This window comes from Myxocyprinus asiaticus, chromosome 40 (assembly GCF_019703515.2).
Source record: "Myxocyprinus asiaticus isolate MX2 ecotype Aquarium Trade chromosome 40, UBuf_Myxa_2, whole genome shotgun sequence".
NCBI classification, from domain to species: Eukaryota; Metazoa; Chordata; class Actinopteri; order Cypriniformes; family Catostomidae; genus Myxocyprinus; species Myxocyprinus asiaticus.
In genome coordinates this window covers 21,724,576-21,745,471 of record NC_059383.1, presented here as the reverse complement: position 1 = coordinate 21,745,471, position 20,896 = coordinate 21,724,576, and the positions used below count along the sequence as shown (strand labels likewise).

Sequence of the window (20,896 nt, the reverse complement as noted above, 5' to 3'; positions counted from 1 at the left end):
CCCACCCCCCTTCCCTACAGAACTTTGAGTTTATGTCATGTTTTTTGTTTGTTCATGTGTTGGGGCATCGGGAGCCGCCCCTTAGTGGGGGGGATATGTTATGTGTATTTTGTTGGTTCGTATTTTTCATGTCTTTTATTTTGAAATTTCTAGTTCCTGTTTCATATCATGTGGTTCTCTTGTCATGTGATTTCATGTTTCCCTCCATGTTCATGTGTCTTGTTTTCATTGGTTGATTGTCTTGTTATCTTGTTTAGAGTTCTTTGTGTTTATTGGTTATCTTTGTCTTGTGTTCTCCATGTCATGTATTTAACCCTCATGTTTTCCATGGTCCATTGTGAGGTATTGATTGTTTGTAACATTGGTTGTGTATTCAAGTTTATGTCAAGTTCATGTTTATGTTTATTTATGATTGTAGTTAGGGTTTTGGATACACTGTTGGAAATAAAATTGCACTTGGGTTCTTTACTTCTTTGTCATTGCCAGCGCCAGCAGCAACGTTACAGTTATCAGCATATTGGTGTGCATGTAAACACACTCAGTGTATTGGTAGGCATGTAAATGCTCTCAAATATGGCAGAATTAGATTTTTTTTTATTTATTATTATGCCTTAAATTTTTAGCAAATGTAACCATGTTTGCCAGGTGCATATGGATGGTAATGACCTATCCATCTTCTACAGCCACTTATCCTATGTAGGGTCGCAGAGAGTGCTGGAGCAAATCCCAGCTGTCTCAGGCCAAAGGTGGGGAAACACCCTGTACAGGTGGCCAGTCCATTTCAGGTCAGGCAAACACTTTCACACTCTCATCTATGGGAAATTTAGAGTCTCCAACTGACTTGACCTGCATGTCTTTGGACTGTGGGGGAAACCCACACGAACACTGGGAGAAGTCCATGCAGAAAGGTCCAGATTGAGCCAAACTTGAACCGGTTAACTTCTTGTTGTGAGGCGACAGTGCTTCCCACCGTGCCCCCGTAATAATCCAATTGACAGTTAAAGAGCTGTTGATTGTTAATTCAAATAGGAGACATATTGCCAATATACAGTACATAACGAATTAATAGATAACGATCTCAAGATGCCTTTGTTTCAGTTAAGATGGATCTGCATCCCTCGTTAAATTACAGCACCTGAGCACCTACGATTTGTCAGGACTCTAGCTGTTCTCATTTGTTCTCCAATCTCATGGCTCACTCAAACAGGATTAAAACATCAAAGGAGGTAATCAAACCTTCGAACACAAAATGGAAAGCCTATATGCCCGGTGACTTTCAGCCAAGTGTAACCAATAACCATTCCATTTGAGGGGTGCAGCTGAGCTTGAAATTAAAACAAATTTCTTTTATTGCAAAAACGAAGGCTATGAATTGCTAGCAGCACTTCCAGGTGATTTTACTGTATTAGACAGCTTGCATTGAGTAGCCCAGTTTTACCTCTTTTTGATGTCTGACCTCTTGGGATTCGTGAATTCTGCCAGGCCTCCTGGGATCCTGATGAATGGCGACCCAAACAAATGAAAATGTTTATCATCCTCTTATCAAATTAGCCACTCCATTGCACAGTTAATTGTTTATTAAAGGACTTAAGATGGAATCATATAATGAACCTGGTACTGGTCTTAAGCTTTTTTCCAATTAGGAAATGCATTCAGTCATGTCATCGGAATGATGTCACTCTTATGAAACTGAGGCTGAAGGAACTTCATATATATATATATATATATATATATATATATAATTTTTATTATTTTTAAGGAGAGATAGGGATTGGGCTGAGTAGCCTATCAAGAGAGTCTGTTTTTGCTGTGTAGGCCGCTTTCTGGTAATTAGAAAAACCACAGCACCCCCTACTGTTAAACACATTTCTAGATCGCCATCAGAGGCTTAAATTTACTCAGTGATAGAAATAAAATCCCAAAACTGAGGATGAATTATTGCCTGCGCCAATGTGGCCAGTGCCCCAGGTGTTTGACTGCCAGGAGTGTCTAGCTGAGAGGGCCATAGTGGCCCATAAACATAGCACTGCAATGTAAAATGTATTGTGATAGATGAACAGTACGTACATGTGTGCTAATGACTGTTGTCACAAAGTGAAATAAAGAAATAATAAATGTTTTTGTCCCAGGCACCTTGTCAATACTAATTGTTGCTATTTAAGAAAAAATATACAGTATATATTACTGCAGCTCTTATGTTGTACGCAAGTCTACATTGTTGTCACCATTGCAATATTATAAACACATTGTAATGCTGATAATTTTTTATTATATGGACATCACATCTCACAAATAAGATCCTGCAGTATGATACTGTAAATTGTAAAGTTTTCGCATATGCAAAATATAATATGGAACTACAAATGAGGAGTAAAGTCATTCAATAATGTAATTACAAGACACCATAAGATAAATCATAAGATCTTTTTTGTTCCTTTTTAACTTCCGGATGAAAATTTTGTATGGGGCAACAAGAGGGGACCTTCAAGAGGCTGGTGTTCCATGGCCTCATACGAACATAATCTGTCCTTGCACAAGACTATCAGAAAATATATATATATATATATATATATATATATATATATATATATATATATATATATATATATATATATATATTTCCATTCCTCCTGAAGTTTGCAATGGTACCCCATCAGAATCAGCAGTTAATAGCCTCCAAAATACAATAAGTGATGTGCTGTAATTCTTTAAACTTGAACAAAATTATTAGAGAATCCCTGCAGGCATGAATAATACAATGTATCAGAAATACACAGTGTTTAACAGAAATAAACTCATTAAGCCACTTACAAGCTGCTCATTAGGATGATCTCCTCTCAAAGAACACACTGCTGTTGTCTGGGAAGTAATTCAAAGTGATTCAACTATATTTTTCCTTCAAAATCAAAGAAAAACAAGTCTGTTGAAATGCATCATCTGTATCATAAAGTGTCAATGAAGCCTATGTCTTAATATATTGGATGGAATATAAAACTTTAATATTAACTTATTACATTCATTTTAATTTAATTATTTTATAAATTAATATTATTCTAAACAACCTTCCTTTGTTATTTATTTTCACATAAATGATGTTGCTCCATCAATATTAATTTAATTAAAATAATGTTTTATTATTATTATTATTATTATTATTATTATTATTATTATTATTATTTAATATTGATACACTGCGACCAGGGAAAAAAAATTAAGACATTTTTCAAGCAGTACCTTTAGCCCCATTGTATCCTACAGGACTTAATATATTGGATAAAATATTAAAGGAATATTCTGGGTTCAATACAAGTTAAGCTCAGTCGACAGCGTTTGTGGTATAATGCTGATTACCACAAAAAATTATTTTGACACGTCCCTCCTTTTCTTTAAAAAAAAAAAACAGTGAGGCACTTACAATGAAAGTAAATGGGGACAATGGAAGTGAATCGGGGCCAATTTTTGAACGTTAAAATACTCACTTTTTCAAAAGTATAGCCACAAGACATAAACAGTTAACAGCCAATTTTACAACATCATTACCATGACAATGTAATGTCAACAAACCTTAAAACCCTAAAACGACTGTAAAAATGACAATTTAAACAACTTTACAGCTCAATTAATACACACGTTTTAACTGAAGAATTAATGCAAGTGCTTTTATAAAATTATGAGCTTCACATTTCTGTTTTTAAACCCTTCAAAAATTTACCCCATTCACTTCCATTGTAAATCCCTCACTGTAACCTCTATTTTGGCCTTTTTTTTTAAAGAAAAGGAGGAACGAGTCAAAATAAATTTTTGTGGTAATCAACATTATGCCACAGATGCTGTCGATTGAGCTTAACTTGTACTGATCCTGCAATATTCCTTTAAACCTGGACTAAAAACCTTAATTGTCCAGGAAGTGACATTTTGGGAAAACAATGATAATAAAATTATATCAAAATATTAAAAGATGATTAAAAAAAAATCCCACACTTAGCATTTGGCTAACTTTAGGTCTTTATTGTTACTTGTGTGTGTGTGTGTGTGTGTGTGTGTGTGTGTTTACCTTTGTGTAAATAATCAAGTAATAATAATAAAGTTTAAATGTCTGAGCTTGACCAGAGCATATTTCTGAAAGCCTGGAATACTCTTTAAAAAAAAAAAAAAAATGCTTCCTTAAATTACATCACCCGCATTTTCATTTTTTAGAGTTGCAGTTCAAAAAGGTACCATACAAAGAAGAAATGACTCAGCCACTAGGCAAGTAAAACTAGGCCACTACAGTATATTTAATTCATTTCTCTAATTCTCTACTGTCCTTTTGTTGCCTACAGTTTACTTTCCAGTTCATTCACTCATAATTACACGTCAGTGCTGTATGATGTCCACAAAACTGAGCCATTCCATCTTTGCTGGCTAAAGCCCAACAGACAGACCTTCATGCTGAGCTGACTTTAATGACTTTTTAATAGGTCTCTCCATTTTAACGATACACTACAACAGCACTAATCATTTTATTGGAATGAATGATTGAGAAAAGGCTAACATTAATTTAATTTACAGCATAGGCTTCCCTTTTCAAAAGCCTAAGACAGCATTGCAAGACTCAAAGAGAGCGAGAGAAAGAAAGAGAGGTGGGGGGAAAAGACGTGCGTTCATTATGTTGGAAAATGCTGGGGTGATTTATGATAGCAGCATTGTTGTTTTCCCTTATCTCTAATTAGACGCTTTGGTCGAGCTAACTGATTTCAGTGTCAAAGAAACAAGACATGGTTAACAAGACAGGCGGCCTTGTACTACATCATTCATCATTCTCAAAAGACTCACTTTAGAGACCAGCAACAAGTTGATTCTTTTAAAAATGTCCAAACATGTCCCGAGACCACACACGCTTAATTAGTCTCAGAGTTATCTGGAGGGAATGAAATTATTTCCTCCATGAATATATGTAGCTTAATGAACAACGACCATTCATTTCTCCTGAAATATATTTATATATGTCCTCAATGGCAAGCGTTGCAGTATATTTAACTTTACAGAGTTTTAAAGGGGTCGTTAAAATTAAAATACTGACATCATTTACTCACCCATATGTTGTTCCCAGTGCTGGGGAGTAGCTAACTACAAGTAGCGACGCTAATAACTTAACTACATTTTTCAGAAGCTTGACAGATCAGCTGCTTTTAAAACTGTGTAGCTTTTCCAGGAGCTAACTACTTTTTCCAGCAAGAAGCAGTGTAGCACAACCAAAAGCTACATCGTGTTTTGGTCAGATTATAACTAATAGCCATCTTTATTGCATAGAAGCCAAACTTCTACCGGGAAACATCTGATGAACTTACAGTTTATTCTGGCTGCTGCTCAGAATCGGGCAGCAGCGTCTTTCTTCTTCTTCTTTTGTAATGGCACATTACAAACTAAAATAGTGCATTACCGCCATCTACTGGCAGCATATTACGGCTCACAAGAAGAGACTGTCTGATGGTTATGTAAAACGACCAACCACAATTTGTTTACTTTTACAAGACACAGGGTGAGTCTGAAAATGCTAAAAGAACACCATTCTATTCTGCTATGAAACAAAGAATGTGTCAGACACTTTGTTGTTAATAGAAAACACAACAGCATATTTACCTTTACTTTTTAAAAATAAAATAGGTTATTATTGCCTTTTGAGGGATTTATTTTCTGTTCTAAATATGATTATTTTGTTTCTCATTATCTGTGCTTTATTGGGAGCAGTGAGAGAAGTAATTCCTATTATGCATAACTATTTGATAACACATTTTCTCAATTTCTTAGCATTAACTTTTAATATTCATGTTAAATAAATACTATTACTTTTAAAAGAAATCATTTATTTATTTTCATTTAAAAAAAAAAAAATATATTTATCCCCTTTTCTTCCAGTTTGGAATGCCCAATTCCCACTACTTAGTAGGTACTCATGGTGGCACAGTTACTCACCTCAATCCGGGTGGCAGAGGACAAGTCTCAGTTGCCTCCACTTCTGAGACAATCAATCTGAGCATCTTATCATGTGGCTGATTGTGCATGACACTGCAGAGACTCTGCATGTGGAAGCTCATGCTACTCTCTGCGATCCACGCACAACTTACCATGTGCCCCACTGAGAGCGAGAACCACTAATCGCGACCATGAGGAGGTTACCCCATGTGACTCTACCCTCCCTAGCAACCAGTTTGGCAACCAAAAGGGGACCTGGCTGGAGTCACTCATCACACCCTGGATTCGAACTTGCAACTCCAGGGGTGGTAGTCAGTGTCAGTACTCGCTGAGCTACCCAGGCCCCAAAGAATTCATTTATTATGGCATGTATTATTATCTACTATATATATATACATCCATACAGAAATCTCCTCTTTTTTTGGACATGAAAAAAAGTGTCCGTCCAAGATTTCAAAATTGCCTCTATATGTCCGGGATTTGGTTTTGTCTTCATATTAATGTTATCTCTACAATTAGAACAATCATACATTCTGTGTATTTAATACTGTGCATCATGTTTTCTTATTTTTATTTTTTTAAAATATTGACTATATCGAGACAACATCAAATAGCCTAAACTACATATTAGGGATATTTAACCTAATATGACAGATGAAAATAAACCATGATGGAAATTTTACAACTCAGTCAGTCAGATTGTAGCGCAACCTCTAAATCTGGCACTTGCATGTTAATAGCAATAAAGTCAGAAAATACAGCAAACAAGAACACAGGTGAGGGGAGAAACAAGTCCTGAGTCTCTATTCACATATTATCCAACTAAATAGTATGTGACAAGCACTAAACATCAGGAGAGTTTGTCAAAAAAAAAAAAAAAAAAAAAATTTAAGAAAAAATAGATCTTTAGGGAGGACTGAAAAGTGTGTAGTATTAAAATATATATTTGTAATGGCATCTGATATTTTCTGTTTTTTATTATATGTTGTTGTATTGTATATTATGGCCGTTATTAAATGTATTAATGTTACTTGTCATTAAATGTATTAAATACATTTAATGTATTTAAGTAAATACATTAGATGTATTTAATTAATACATTTATTAATTAATAAATGTTATTAGTGTACATTTTGTTTTTATTATTATTGGTTTGATAGTAACATTGTAAAAGAATGTTGCCTCATAAAGTAGCTTCAGTGTAGCTAGCTACTTTTTGATAATAACTTGTAGTGTAGCTAACTACATTTTCAAAATGGTAGCTTGACTGTAGCTTAACTACTTTAAATTATGAGTAGCTTGTAGCTTGTCAAACTACAGTTTCAAAATAGCTTCCCCAACACTGGTTGTTCCAACCCCAGATGACTTTCTTACGTGGAACACAAAAGCAGCTGTTAGACACTGTTGTTTTAATACAGGACCGAAATCAAATAATTGTGTGATGTAACAAAGCTATATTGTAACATTTTCACAGAAATATTATCTTTCTGTAAGTTGCCTCTAAACCCCTAATGTTAGTATAAACCTACAGGTTATATCAGATATACATTAAGTCCAGTCTTAAACACTGCCCTCTTCAGGCAGTATGATGAACCTGATTAATTTAGGAGGAGTTCAGAGAACACTTCACTGTGAACTGGTCTCTCATGACCTAGGTTGTATTATGAGAGTGAAACGACCTCATCATGTTCCTCACAGCCTTAGTTTGCTGCCCTTGGTTAGCCTACACCTGTCGTTTCACCTCTTACCTGTAAATCTCCCTCTCCCCCTCTTTCTCTCTCTTTTTTTCTCTCACTCTCTCCTCCCTTACTCCTACTGTATAAAAATTATTGCTGTTGCACCAGAGTTTTAGTCATTGTAGCCATGAGGTCCATTCTCTCTCTCTCATCTGTTTTGTTGGTTCTGAAACTCTGCTCAGGTAAGACCGTTCAAGACAATGATATATCTATCAATATCGACAGATCTCTCTCTCTCTCTCTCTCTCTCTCTCTCTCTCTCTCTCTCTCTCTCTCTCTCTCTCTCTCATATATATATATATATATATATAAATTACTTTGTCCTAACTTTGACTGGCAGTCTATCTATCTATCTATCTATATGTCTGTCTGTCTGTCTGTCTGTCTGTCTGCACAGTTGCCTGCATGACTGCTCTGTCAAAGTAAAACAGAAAAGCCTAGGTTCTGGCATGATGAATATACTGTGATACACTGTACAGTAACTGAAATGTCCTTTTTTGCATAGAAACAATAGTTATTAAATAGGTTGAATCTGATTCTAAAAATCAAATTCAAAATTCAATAGCACTAATATTAGTGCTCTTACAATATGCTTGTAAAACAATTTATTTGAAATATATAATATGAAATATACTTAATATACCTATTTTTTATACTCATATTCATAAACCTTAAAGGGATAGTTCACCCCAAAATTTTAATTCTGTCATAATTTACTCGCACTCATGTCGCTCCAAATCGGTATGACTTTCTTCTGTGGCACACAAAGGAAGACATTTTAAAGAATGTTTCAGCTGTTTTTGTTCTCGCAATGAAAGTTAATGGGGTCCAAAACAACACTGGACCCCACTGACTTTCATTGTATGGACAAAAAACACAGAGACATTTTTTCAAATTATCTTCTTTTGTGTGCCACAGAAGAAAGAAGGTCATACCCTTTTGCAGCGACATGAGGGTGAGTAAATGACGACAGAATTTTCATTTTTGGTTGAAGTATACCTTTAACAGCATCAGGACCCGCACCAGCCAACTCCATGATAGCTTCTTTCCCCAAGCAATCAGACTTCTGAACTCTTGATCTCCCACGATCAAATACATCAGCACTGCACTTTATTACCCTTACTCTTATATCTCACACCGGACTGTCATAAATTATATTATTATTATATATATTCTCTCTTAACAACTTACTATCAACCGACAGCCTGAATGTCAATACAGTACAATACTGTACATTCTATATAAATACTATATACACTTTTTTATATATTTTTATTTTTTATTTTTATTGAATAATGTGTATCTATATAGTGTGTATTGTATACTGTACAGTGTATGTTATTATTTGTATACTGTTGAGTGTAATTATGTGTATATCAGATGTTTAAATTGTGTTGTGTTAATTTGATGTTATTGTAAATTGGTATATGTCTCATTACTGTCACGACTGCTATGTTGATCGGAACTGCACCCAAGAATTTCACACACCATTGCACTTGTGTATATGGCTGTGTGACAATAAAGTGATTTGATTTGATTTGAACATTAATCCATAATTTCACTGGTTGCCTACACATTCTCTATTTAGGTACAGATTATAAGTATTACATTATTACTAAAATACTGAAAAAGAAAGGCTTACTTTTGTTATGCAAATTTAACATATAAAGTATATAGATATCATATTTAACATAATGATTGGGACATGAATGTCCTATCCACTTACTGATTGAATTGGAAGCTGCTGACTTGTGATTGCCTAATCACTGTGGGAAAATGGTTGTAAATGTTTGTATTGTTGGCACAACACAATAATCAGCATTACCTATGCATAAACACCCTTAACGACTATCTGGTAGAATTTTAGTCAAAACTTGGCCTTTCATTCTTCTGCTCCTTGTCCTTTGAATGGAATGTACAGTAATTGCATTCTGCATTTTTGAACTCTTTGAAAATGGTTAATTTATTTTGTCTTGTCTACACGCCCTGTTTGTTTTGAACTTGTTTACACCAAGTACAAGATTATTCTTTGTGCTCTTCCAATAGCACATATCCATGCCCTGAAATTGCATGGCATTGTGCAATCATACAAAAACAGGGTTGTAAAAATATTGGGGTGACACATTAAGGTTTGAGTCTTTAGACATGAAGTTGCAAGGCATGCATTATTAGGAACTGGTAACCTCTGGGTTATGAGGGATTAAAAAGGATAGTTCACCCAACAATGAAAATTCTGTAATCATTTACTCACCCTCATGTTGTTCCAAACAGTGTTAAGTTACTCAAAAAGTTATCCGCTATAAAAGACTAATTACTTCTCTAAAATTCTCTAAAACACTTTTCACAGAAAGGTTTTTGTTTTTCCGCTCAACAAATTTAAAAAAAAAAGTCTATATTTCCTTGTTCATTGTCGCCTTTCTCCCTTACAATGACTCGTTATTGAGCGCAACATTATCTATATCTTCAGAAGATAAAAAACATTATTCATTTTTTTTTTTACTCAACCGAAATATGATTGTTTTAGAAACACGTGTAACCTAATGTACTTAAAAATAATTAACTTAATTGAAAGTCAGTATCTGTAGGCTCATTACACAAATTAACAAATGTAATGAATTACATTAGATTACAATAACTAATTACTTTGCAATCGCATTCCACCCAACACTGCTTCCAAAACGTATGACTTTGTTTCTTCCATGGAACCCAAAAGAACATTAGGCAGAATGTTAGTTTCAGTCAGCATTTACTTTCATTGTATGGAAAAAAATATGCAATGTAAGTGAAAAGTGATTTTGTGTTCAATGAAAGAAAGTCATGTGGGTTTGAAACAACATGACAGAATTTTAATTTTTGGGTGAACTTTCTCCTTAAAGATGATACAATATGCTTGAGTTTCAATGTTTTGCTCTGCATAATTCATCATACAGTTGTGCTCAAAAGTTTGCATACCCTGTCAGAAATTGTGAAATTTTGTTTGTCTTTTATTTAAGGCTAGTGATCACATGAAGCCATTTATCATCACATAGTTGTTTGGCTCCTTTTTAAATAATAATGATAACAGAAATCACCCAAATGGCTCTGATCAAAAGTTTACATACCCTTGAATGTTTGGCCTTGTTACAGACACACAAATATGACGATACTTGAACAAAAATGAGCTGCATGGTCGAGTTGCCAGAAAGAAGCCAATGCCATACAAAAGCCCAGTTACAATGTACCCGACAACACCTTGACACGCCTCACAGCTTCTGGCACACTGTAATTTGGAGTGATGAGACCAAAATAGAGCTTTATGGTCACAACCATAAGCGCTATGTTTGGAGAGGGGTCAGCAAGTATTGTGTTCCTTGAAACAACCACACTGTCTTTTTCCAGAGCAGCCTGTATTTCTCCTGAGATTACCTGTGGATTTTTCTTTGTATCCCGAACAATTCTTCTGGCAGTTGTGGCTGAAATCTTTCTTAGGTCTACCTGACCTTGGCTTGGTATCAAGAGATCCCCGAATTTTCCACTTCTTAATAAGTGATTGAACAGTACTGACTGGCATTTTCAAGGCTTTGGATATCTTTTTATATCCTTTTCCATCTTTATAAAGTTCCATTACCTTGTTATGCAGGTCTTTTGACAGTTCTTTTCCGCTCCCTATGGCTCAGTATCTAGCCTGCTCAGTGCATCCACGTGAGAGCTAACAAACTCATTGACTATTTATACACAGACACTAATTGCAATTTAAAAAGCCACAGGTGTGGGAAATTAACCTTTAATTGCCATTTAAACCTGTGTGTGTCACCTTGTGTGTCTGTAACAAGGCCAAACATTCAAGGGTATGTAAACTTTTGCAGGGCCATTTGGGTGATTTCTGTTATCATTATGATTTAAAAAGGAGCCAGAAAACTACGTGATAATAAATGGCTTCATATGATCATTATCCTTAAATAAAAGTTTTTTTTGCATGATCAGTCAAATTTTCAAAATAAATGCCAAAATTTCACAATTTCTGCAGGGTATGCAAACTTTTGAGCACAACTGTATATGCTCTGACAGTCTTTGTTCAGTCACTGGTTAATCTGGCCTGTAGCATAGTGCATCTTGGGTTACTGAATTTGCACAGGTTACTTTTTAACAAAGGGTCACTTTGTGGATTTCGTTTATATTGTCTGAACTCTTCAAAGTTCACCGCACCATCTCCTTATGATTTTGCATTTTTTAGTACTTACATGACAGATGCAGATATTGTAGATGCAGGTGCCATTGCAACTTTTCTAGATATTTTGTTTGTTAGGTTGTTGTTCTTCCTGTGATGTTTCACTTACAGTCATTCCCAGGCTTAGTGTCTAAGACAGCATTAGAAGTCTACATGCAATAATTGAGTTTTATCTGTAGCATTGTTCACTGCAGTAAAGACATTTTGAACAGCAGTTTACTCAGAAAACCAAACAATTCTAACGCTAATCTTAAAATCACTGTTTTAAGGCTAAGATGAATGGAATGAAAGGTCTCATGAATCCACAGGACAGTGAGTAATGTGACACTGGGACACTTAAGGTGCCCTTGCATTCAAGCACATGTTCTGCACTCACTGAAACCTGCCTCTCCAATGTAGGTGATCAGGAGGGGGAGCCAGTTAGATGGCTCACCAATTATCAGGAAATACTTTGTGAATCAAAGCATGGCTTTATACAACAACAAAATAAACAAATTTTTGGGTTAATGACCACCATCATAACTTTGGTTCTTAAGACTGCTCTGAACCTTAGCTTCAAGTCACGGATCAGAATACTTTCCAGCAGTGGTCCATAGAACCAGTTTCATCAGGCTGTTCTCTCTGTTCCAGGTGAGTGGTGCTACCAGAGCCAGTTTTCCTGTAGTGGCACATGTGCAGGTGAGAGCACTCAGGATAGTTTGTACCTGGAATCAACCTCTATAATTTTTGCATTGTCATACCCTTGTGTATCACTAAAGCAAAGTCCTTGTTTACAGTTTAGAGTTGAATGTTTATAGAGACAAATATTTCAGGATAGATTGTTTTTAGATTAATATGCCTCAAACTTCCTCAATCTGTATTTTTTTTCATTTGTGTAATTCAGAGCCTAGTCAATGGCAAAAGCTTTTTCCTAATTGTGGAGGTCGGAGTCAATCGCCCATCAACATTGTCACACGCAAGGTGCAATATAACCAAACTTTGGTTCGTTTCATCTTCACCGGTCATGAGGAAGTTCTTAATATCGCTGTGGAAAATCATGGACAATCAGGTGAATATGAAATTCAATCCTATGATTTAATTAAGTTTATTTAATATTAACACAGGAAATGTTAGTTCAGAATGTACCCTGAAATCAACCCAATTCTTTCGAATTACTGACAAGTGCCATCCCCATCAGATATTTTTGCATCAATTCATATGCGTTCTCCTTTCCCTGTGGTGCTACTGCATTGTGCGAGCAATCTCCGAGTTGTGTTTTAAACCAGAAAATAATCAAGTTCACATAGACAAAGTTGAGCACAATTCTGAGGTTGCCTTTTCACTCTAAAATTAACATTTTAGAGTTGGAGTTTGGGAGTAGGGTTAATAAGATATGCATTCCTTGTGACTTTATTACATCATTTGTAACTAAAAATACAACTTCCTTTTGGTGCCACCCAGTGGACATTTCACTTCAACAACACATCCAGCTTCGGCCACTGGGGACAGTGGTTTGACTTTTGGTAAGCAAAGACGGATTTCAGCAACTTTCAACCTCCTTCGCCGAATTCACAGTGTGAACAGTCTGCACAAAATATGGTGATCGTGATCCCTGACCTCAGTTCCATGCAGGTACTAGATTGGCCTGCTTGCAGTCCTGACCATCTCCAGTTAAGAATGTGTGGTGCATCATGAAGTGCAAAATATGGCAACGAAGGCCCCGTACAATTGTGCAGTTGAAGACCTGCATAATGGATGAATGGGGGAAAATTCCACTTGCTAAACTAAACAAACTTGTGTCTTCAGTGCACAAACGATTAATAAGTGTTATTAGAAGAAATGGTGATGTTACACAGTGGTAAACACTTGACTGTCTCAACTTATTTGGAGCACGTTGCAATCATCTGATTTGAAATGAGTGTATATTTTCACACACACACACACACACACACACACACCGCTGGCTGGGCCCCACAAGGTAGGTTATCTCAGGTTTTACTATCCTTGTGGGGACATTTGGTCCCCACAATGTAGTATAAACATGTACACACACACACACACACACACACACACAATTAAATTCACAAGTTAAAACATCAAATAATGTGTTGTAGTGCTTTTAATAGTACAGGGTGAATCAAATTTACAAATCATTCCTTTCTGTTTTTATTAGCATTTTCCATACTGTCCCAACTTTTTGGGAATTGGGGTTGTATACAGTGATCTATTATGTAAATACACAATGAAATAAAAAGTTTGGGGGCTTTGTATGTTTGCTTTTAGGCCATCTATAGTCAAGTCAAGCCAAGTCAATTTTATTTCTAAAGCACATTTAAAAACAACAAAATTTGAACCAAAATGCTGTACAATTAGATACAAAAGTGTAATAGAGTACATAAATTTATGAAAGCAATCAAACAATATAAAATCAAACAGAACAAAACACCAATAAACAAAATGTAACTTTGACCTGAAATACAAAAAAAAAAATCCCATTGTTTAAAAAAACTGCCAGCTGTGGTTGTCAGATTAATTATGTCAATTTGTTTTTGTTTAAATCTGTTGTTTTTACGGGATATTTTACTGTGCAGTACCGTCATTTATATTATTAAATGATAAAATTAATATATTAACCTTCTGAAACTGTAAAAATCTGCTTTTCACTTTATAATGTATTGTTAATCACTGTAGTAATTACAAAAGTTCATCAATAGTGGCCCTTCCAGGAGCAATGACCAATAAACATGTAGAGACAGTGTTCAGTGTCACTCTCCCAAACACTAAACACCAACAGGGTAAAAATTATGCAATAAACATTAACTAAACTACATCAAATATAATACAGAATACCCCAAAGTACATAACTGATATTAAAAATAAGAAGAAACATAACTATTTCCATAAAATATAATGAAACGTAATGGGTCACGCAGGGAATTCTGGGAACGCCCGATTACTGTTTTTTTTTTTACCATCATTTTAACAATAATTTACTATAAAGAGTACATGGACTCTCTTGTTAAACATAATATAAATGTTAACCATTAATTATAAGGGAAAATCATACTTTTACATCTAAAAAATATCATTTTTACAACATTTTACCATAAAACTATATGTATTGTCTTTTTAAATATATTACCATTTTTTAACGTATATTTTACGGTAACTACTCGTTAACCAATTTACGTTTTTGTAATGTAGAATTTTTACAGTCTTTTACCGTTAAAATTACGGACATTTTTTACAGTGTAATAGCAAAAGATACAGAGTAAAAATACGTTTTAAGAGAAGATTTAAAAATGGCTAAAGATGAGACAGACCTCATGTGTGAGGGAGACTGTTCTAGAGTTTGGGGGCGACAACAGAGAAGGCTTGATCTCCATTAGATTTGTAATGACAGCGGGGAACTGATAAAAGAAGTTGATTACAAAATCTAAGCATTCAAGGAGGCGAATATGGGTGTAGAAGGTCAATAATATATTGAGGAGCAAGACCAGATAGGGCCAGTGAACTCCTAAATTTGACAAAATTAAGGCTTTTTTTGTAGGGTGTTGTAGGGGTGGCCCATAGAAACACAGAAAGGGAACCATATGCAGCTCATCATGTCATGAAACCCAACTAACCACAGAGAGCTACAGTATGCTTTGCTTAACATATAACACATTCCATGCTTCTTCCCAGCTTATTTCCAACTCCCCCCATCTGTGCGTCTCAGTGGTGGGGGTCTACCATCCACATACAAGGCTGTCCAGTTCCACCTGCACTGGGGAGAATATGGAGGCCAGGGCTCAGAGCATTCTGTGGATGGGGAGCGCTACCCCATGGAGGTTAGAAGAATCGCAGTCATTTCAGTCAGGGTTACAGTCATGAAAAACATGAAAATATAAGGGTATTTTAAAATTGTGATTTCCAGGCCTAAAAAAGTCCATTGAAAATAACATGGAAAAGTCATGGGAAATTTTTAGAGTGAATATAGTCAAAATTTTTCTAGTTATACTCTGCCCTAAAATATAAAACTTTATCTATATTTTGATGGCTAGGTATTGACTTGTAACTTGCTCACAAGTTTTTGTGAATCATCCATTTTTGAGTGAATCATTCTTTTGAGTTTGTTCTTATCAATGAAGTGATTGAACCAATTCACAGATCAGTCTAAATGATTAATTAGCGAATCATTATTACAGTTTTTCTCAATCGCTTTGGCAAATTTTTTTAAGTAGTCTTAACATTCTCTAAACTGTAAGTGCAATTTTCACAATTGTTTTATGGGACATCACAATTCTATTGCATGTCTGCAAAACATAATAACTCACCCAAAACATTTAATTTGTGCTTCAAAACCTAGTTATTGTGTCAGTAAATTGGCCGATGCCACCAAAATGAAAAGTTTTTTGTCATCGTGTGAGCCGAACTGGTCAAAATGTTTAGATGTTTTTTCACCATGGCAGTCAACCCTGGAAATGTTTGTTACAAATTTCATTTTTGTTCTACTTTTTTGTTGACACTGACTGCTTACTGTACTATACAAGAATGTCAGTTTTGTCTAGCTGAATGCTATTGTGTATCACACTGAACTTTTTAGATACCGATTTCAACAGTAGGTAAAAGTTTACTGGGAATAAAAAAGTCAATACTGTACAATACTGTAGTACACAGAAAAAGGATATGCACATTTGTATGTATACAGTAAATTAATTTTTGTAGCAATGTGTTACATGTAAACAGAAAATTCACATTTGCATGTCAGTTTTTACACATTTCTTACATGTAAAGTCATATATAGTGAACAGAAAATTGCCACAAAATTACATACATGCAAAAAAAAAAAAAAAAAGTTCTGTAAAATACAATAAATTGTACCTCCTCACAGTACGTAATACTACAAGTTCCCATCTTCTTAGTGGACCTCCTGTTGCTCTTGTTGGTCTGGCCAGAAATTTAGCAGACATCACAAACATTCCATGTCATAGATATTTATGGAATATTCATGTATGTCTGACAGATTTTGATAACTGAATGGATCATTTTGCATGTGATGGCTCACATGATGAAAGAATGTTTAGAAGTTGTGAAGAGTATGACAATTTCACTGAGAAACAACTCATCAGTTTTGATCAGCAAGCATTTAGTTATTGTGTAAATTGTAGACAATTGTACTTACTAATTTGCACACATGTGCCAAAACATGTGCAATTTGCTTAAATGAATGAGACATTCAAATCTGGTGTGAACAAGAAACTAATTGTTCAGAGATTTAAACTTATTGCTTTGAAAAAATAATTCTCATTCAAGAACTGAACCAAAGCGATTGAGAAAAACTGTAGTCAAAATTATTTTTAAAAATCCTAATAATTGTAGTAATCACAAACAATTGGAAAAGTCATGGAAAGAACCCTGTACAGTAATGGAAATATTGAAACATCAACTTTTTGGTTATTTTTGGTACTTTCTGTCCCCCAGCTCCACATTGTTCACATTAAAGATAAGTACAACACTGTGACAGAGGCTAAGAACGACTCAACAGGGATAGCAGCACTTGCCTTCTTTTTTGAGGTACTTTTTTGTTTTTTACAAGTAATCTTTTCTTTTTAAGAAATCATCAAAAGGCAATCTCTTACTGAGCCATGCAGATAATTTGATGTTTAATGATACCAGGATATTTTATTCCCTTCAGGTGTCTAAAGAGCCAAACAAACCCTTTAATAGAGTTATAGAGGCTTTAGGAAGAGTTCAATATAAGGGTGAGTATTACTGTCATGGTTTTATGTGTTTTTGTTCATGTTTTGTGTTAATGTCTTTTATTTTGGAAGTTTAGTTCCTGTTTTATAGTCATGTGTTCCATGTCATGTTATTTCCTGTTTCCCTGTTTCAGATCATGTGATTTCATGTTCCCCTCCATGTTCATGTGTCTTGCTTTCATTGGTTTATTGTCTTGTTACCTTGTTATCAGTTTTGTCTTGTCATTGGTTATCATTGTCATGTTTCTACCTTGTCCATATGTTTAAGCCTCATGTTTGCCATTGTCCATGGTCAGGTATTGTGTTTATGTAACGTTGTTTGGTAGTCAAGTCAAGTCCAGTCCAGTCCAGTCCAGTCCAGTTCAGTTCATGTTTATGTTTTCTGTTCACGGTTTCTGGATTTCACGTTGATGTCGTTGATTCACGTTCATCATCATCTGCCTGTCATTGCCAGCATCATTACAGAATACCTGACTGCAAAATGAACCCAAATGTTCGGCTTCTTCATTTACATCAGGGCAATTGTCCCCTGGAGGAATATGTAGAGAACTTATGTGTTCTGGCCAGCAGGGTCGATTTTAATGAGATTGCCCTCAATGACTGTTCATGGCCGCCGAGCCAGGGTCCCACGTCATGGAAGCCAAGCCAGGGTCCCACGTCATGGTCGCCGAGCCAGGGTCCCACGTCATGGTCGAAGAGCCAGGATCCCACGTCATGGTCGCCGAGCCAGGGTCCCACGTCATGGTCGAAGAGCCAGGATCCCACGGCATGGTCAGAAGAGCTTGCGCCACCTTCTGCCCCAGATCCTGAATCTGCTCCATGCCAAATCACAGCAACGCCTGAGTATGCTCCATGCAATGTCACAGCCACACCTCAGTCTGCTCCATGCCATGTCACAGCAACGCCTCAGCCTGCTCCATGCTATGTCACAGCAATGCCTCAGCCTGCTCCATGCCATGTCACAGCAATGCCTGAGCCCGTCACAATAACGCATCAGTCTGCTTCACGCCATGTCAGAGCCGAACCTCAGTCTGCTCCATGCCATATCTCAGCCAAGCCCCAGACTGTTCCATGCCATGTCACAAGCAAGCCTTTACTCAATGGTCCAGGCCCACCTCCGCTCCAATGTCCAGGCCCGCCTCCACTTTACGAGCCAGCGTTCACGCCTGCGACGGCCAACGAGTTAGCATTCACACCTACCACGGCCAAGTCAGGATCCTGCCATACCATGTTACCATGTCATGCCATGTAACCACTGTGTTTTTGTTTTGGGTCATCAGGAGCCGCCCATAGTGGGGGGGATATGTCATGGTTTTATGTGTTTTTGTTCATGTTTTGTGTTAATGTCTTTTATTTTGGAAATTTAGTTCCTGTTTTATAGTCATGTGTTCCATGTCATGTTATTTCCTGTTTCCCTCTTTCAGATCATGTGATTTCATGTTTCCCTCCATGTTCATGTGTCTTGCTTGCATTGGTTTCTTGTCTTGTTGCCTTGTTATCAGTTCTGTCTTGTCATTGTTATCATTGTCATGTTTCTCCCTTGTCCATGTATTTAAGCCTCATGTTTGCCATAGTCCATTGTCAGGTATTGTGTTTATGTAACGTTGTTTGGTAGTCAAGTCTAGATTAGTTGATGTATATGTTTTCTCTTCACGGTTTCTGGATTTCACGTTAATGTAAATAAACAGTGCACTTGGGTTCTACACTTCATCATCATTGTCTGCCTGTCATTGCCAGCATTGTTACAATTACATAGACTACATTTAAAGAATATACTGTATGTTCCCTTTTGTTGGACTGAATATCCTGTTTGTAATTTAAGTTTATGTATTCATCAAAACTGCAATGTGCATTAGTGTTTCATTTGTCTGCATTTTCTTTAAAAGGCAACAGCAGTAAAATTGAAGGGTTCAGACTGGCTGACATCATCCCTGAAGCAAGTGAACTAAGCTACTATCGGTACACAGGCTCCTTGACCACACCAAGCTGTGACCAGATCGTTGTATGGACGGTCTTCCAACAAACTCTGAACATTAGCCGACAGCAGGTACAGAGGGATTTATTGTATAGGGCTGTTTCAAATTAATTACACAACATGCCGATGACTTAAATTAAATGCAATTAATCACATATATCAGTATTTTAAGCCCCCAAAAGAAGCTAAGACATTACATTATTGTGGCAGGCAAGTACATTATAGGTAGACAGTAAAAATTGGCTTTAGAAGTCAATGTTTTATTTCCATATAATTAAATATATCACTGGCCTACAGTCCACAGCAATCCATTTGAACTACTTTAAAATTGCATTAAGACACTGTGTCACATGCTTTGCATATAGGTGGTACTTAAAGTTTGAATTGCTCTGATGGTTGAAAATTCCTTAAAACGGAATGTATGCACATCAGGGGGCATGATTAAATGTGTATCTTTAATGTATCTGTAACTATTTTATATACATATAATTAACAGTACTAAATTAACAATTAACATTAACAGCCCTATTTTATATATTTTTTCCTTCCTGCATTCACCAGACTAAAGTTACATTTTATACATGTTACAGTTAAGGGGATGAGGTACTAATGGGTTGAGCCTCTGTCGTTTTTAAATGTGCTATATAACATTGACTTGAGTTCAATTGTATTAAGCAGACTTCAAAAATGTAATTCACACATAATGATCCTTTTGGCCATCTGTCTTTTTATAGCTGGGGTCAGTGGCTCAGCAGCTGTTATTCAAAAAAGAAAAGCCTTTGACTGGAATATTCCGTCCTGTGCAGGATTTGAATGGACGAATTGTGTACACATCTGAGGCAAGTCACAGTCCCTATGCCCAACCAGGTCTAATCACCCTGTTTCTGTGCCTCTTTTGTGTTGTTGGACAACAAAGCTGTTTTCATTGAATGCTAGAGAATTCAATCAGCATATTTAACACATGATGTTCTGTTTTGCCTACTTTAGTAGTGAACTCCAAGAAACAAAATACAGCAAATCTATCTTTTAAACACTGAACTAGTACTGGAATGGAGCTATGCCACTAGTGTTTGGCTACTGATACAATGGCAGGCTGTGAAATTTAACAATTTAGATTTGGTAGAATTTAAGTTCTTATTTATATTTTTTTAATGTTCACATCTGTTATTGTCTAACTCACTGGTACCTCTTTGCATGTCTTCCAATATTAAATATCTTCTAATGGTGGCAGCTTTTATTTAGCATCAATAAATTGACACTTTCATATCCTGCAATTCAATGATTAAAACTAGAACATGTACAT

The 20,896-nt window shown here is 35.9% G+C and overlaps 2 protein-coding genes across 3 annotated transcripts in view; one reads left to right on the top strand and one right to left on the bottom strand.

The window, feature by feature from the left end:
• LOC127431111 (beta-galactoside alpha-2,6-sialyltransferase 1-like) overlaps positions 1-20,896 on the bottom strand; it is a 570,878-nt gene that overhangs the window by 453,532 nt on the left and 96,450 nt on the right. The gene's annotated exons all lie outside the window — the stretch shown is intronic.
• On the top strand, positions 7,819-20,787 carry ca4c (carbonic anhydrase IV c). Its single transcript, XM_051681389.1, has 8 exons — positions 7,819-7,873; positions 12,529-12,576; positions 12,782-12,946; positions 15,562-15,707; positions 17,341-17,433; positions 17,555-17,621; positions 19,505-19,665; positions 20,328-20,787. The coding sequence occupies exons 1-8, from the start codon at positions 7,819-7,821 to the stop codon at positions 20,520-20,522; spliced, it is 930 nt and encodes a 309-aa protein (XP_051537349.1). The 3' UTR covers positions 20,523-20,787.

What these genes read in the sequence shown, in the direction of transcription:
- ca4c (XM_051681389.1), top strand. Translation starts at nt 7,819, where the DNA reads ATGAGGTCCATTCTCTCTCTCTCATCTGTTTTGTTGGTTCTGAAACTC. An exon ending in GGTTCTGAAACTCTGCTCAG is followed by an intron (nt 7,874 to 12,528) that starts GTAAGACCGTTC and finishes TCTCTGTTCCAG; the next exon opens with GTGAGTGGTGCTACCAGAGC. An exon ending in GGAAAATCATGGACAATCAG is followed by an intron (nt 12,947 to 15,561) that starts GTGAATATGAAA and finishes GCTTCTTCCCAG; the next exon opens with CTTATTTCCAACTCCCCCCA.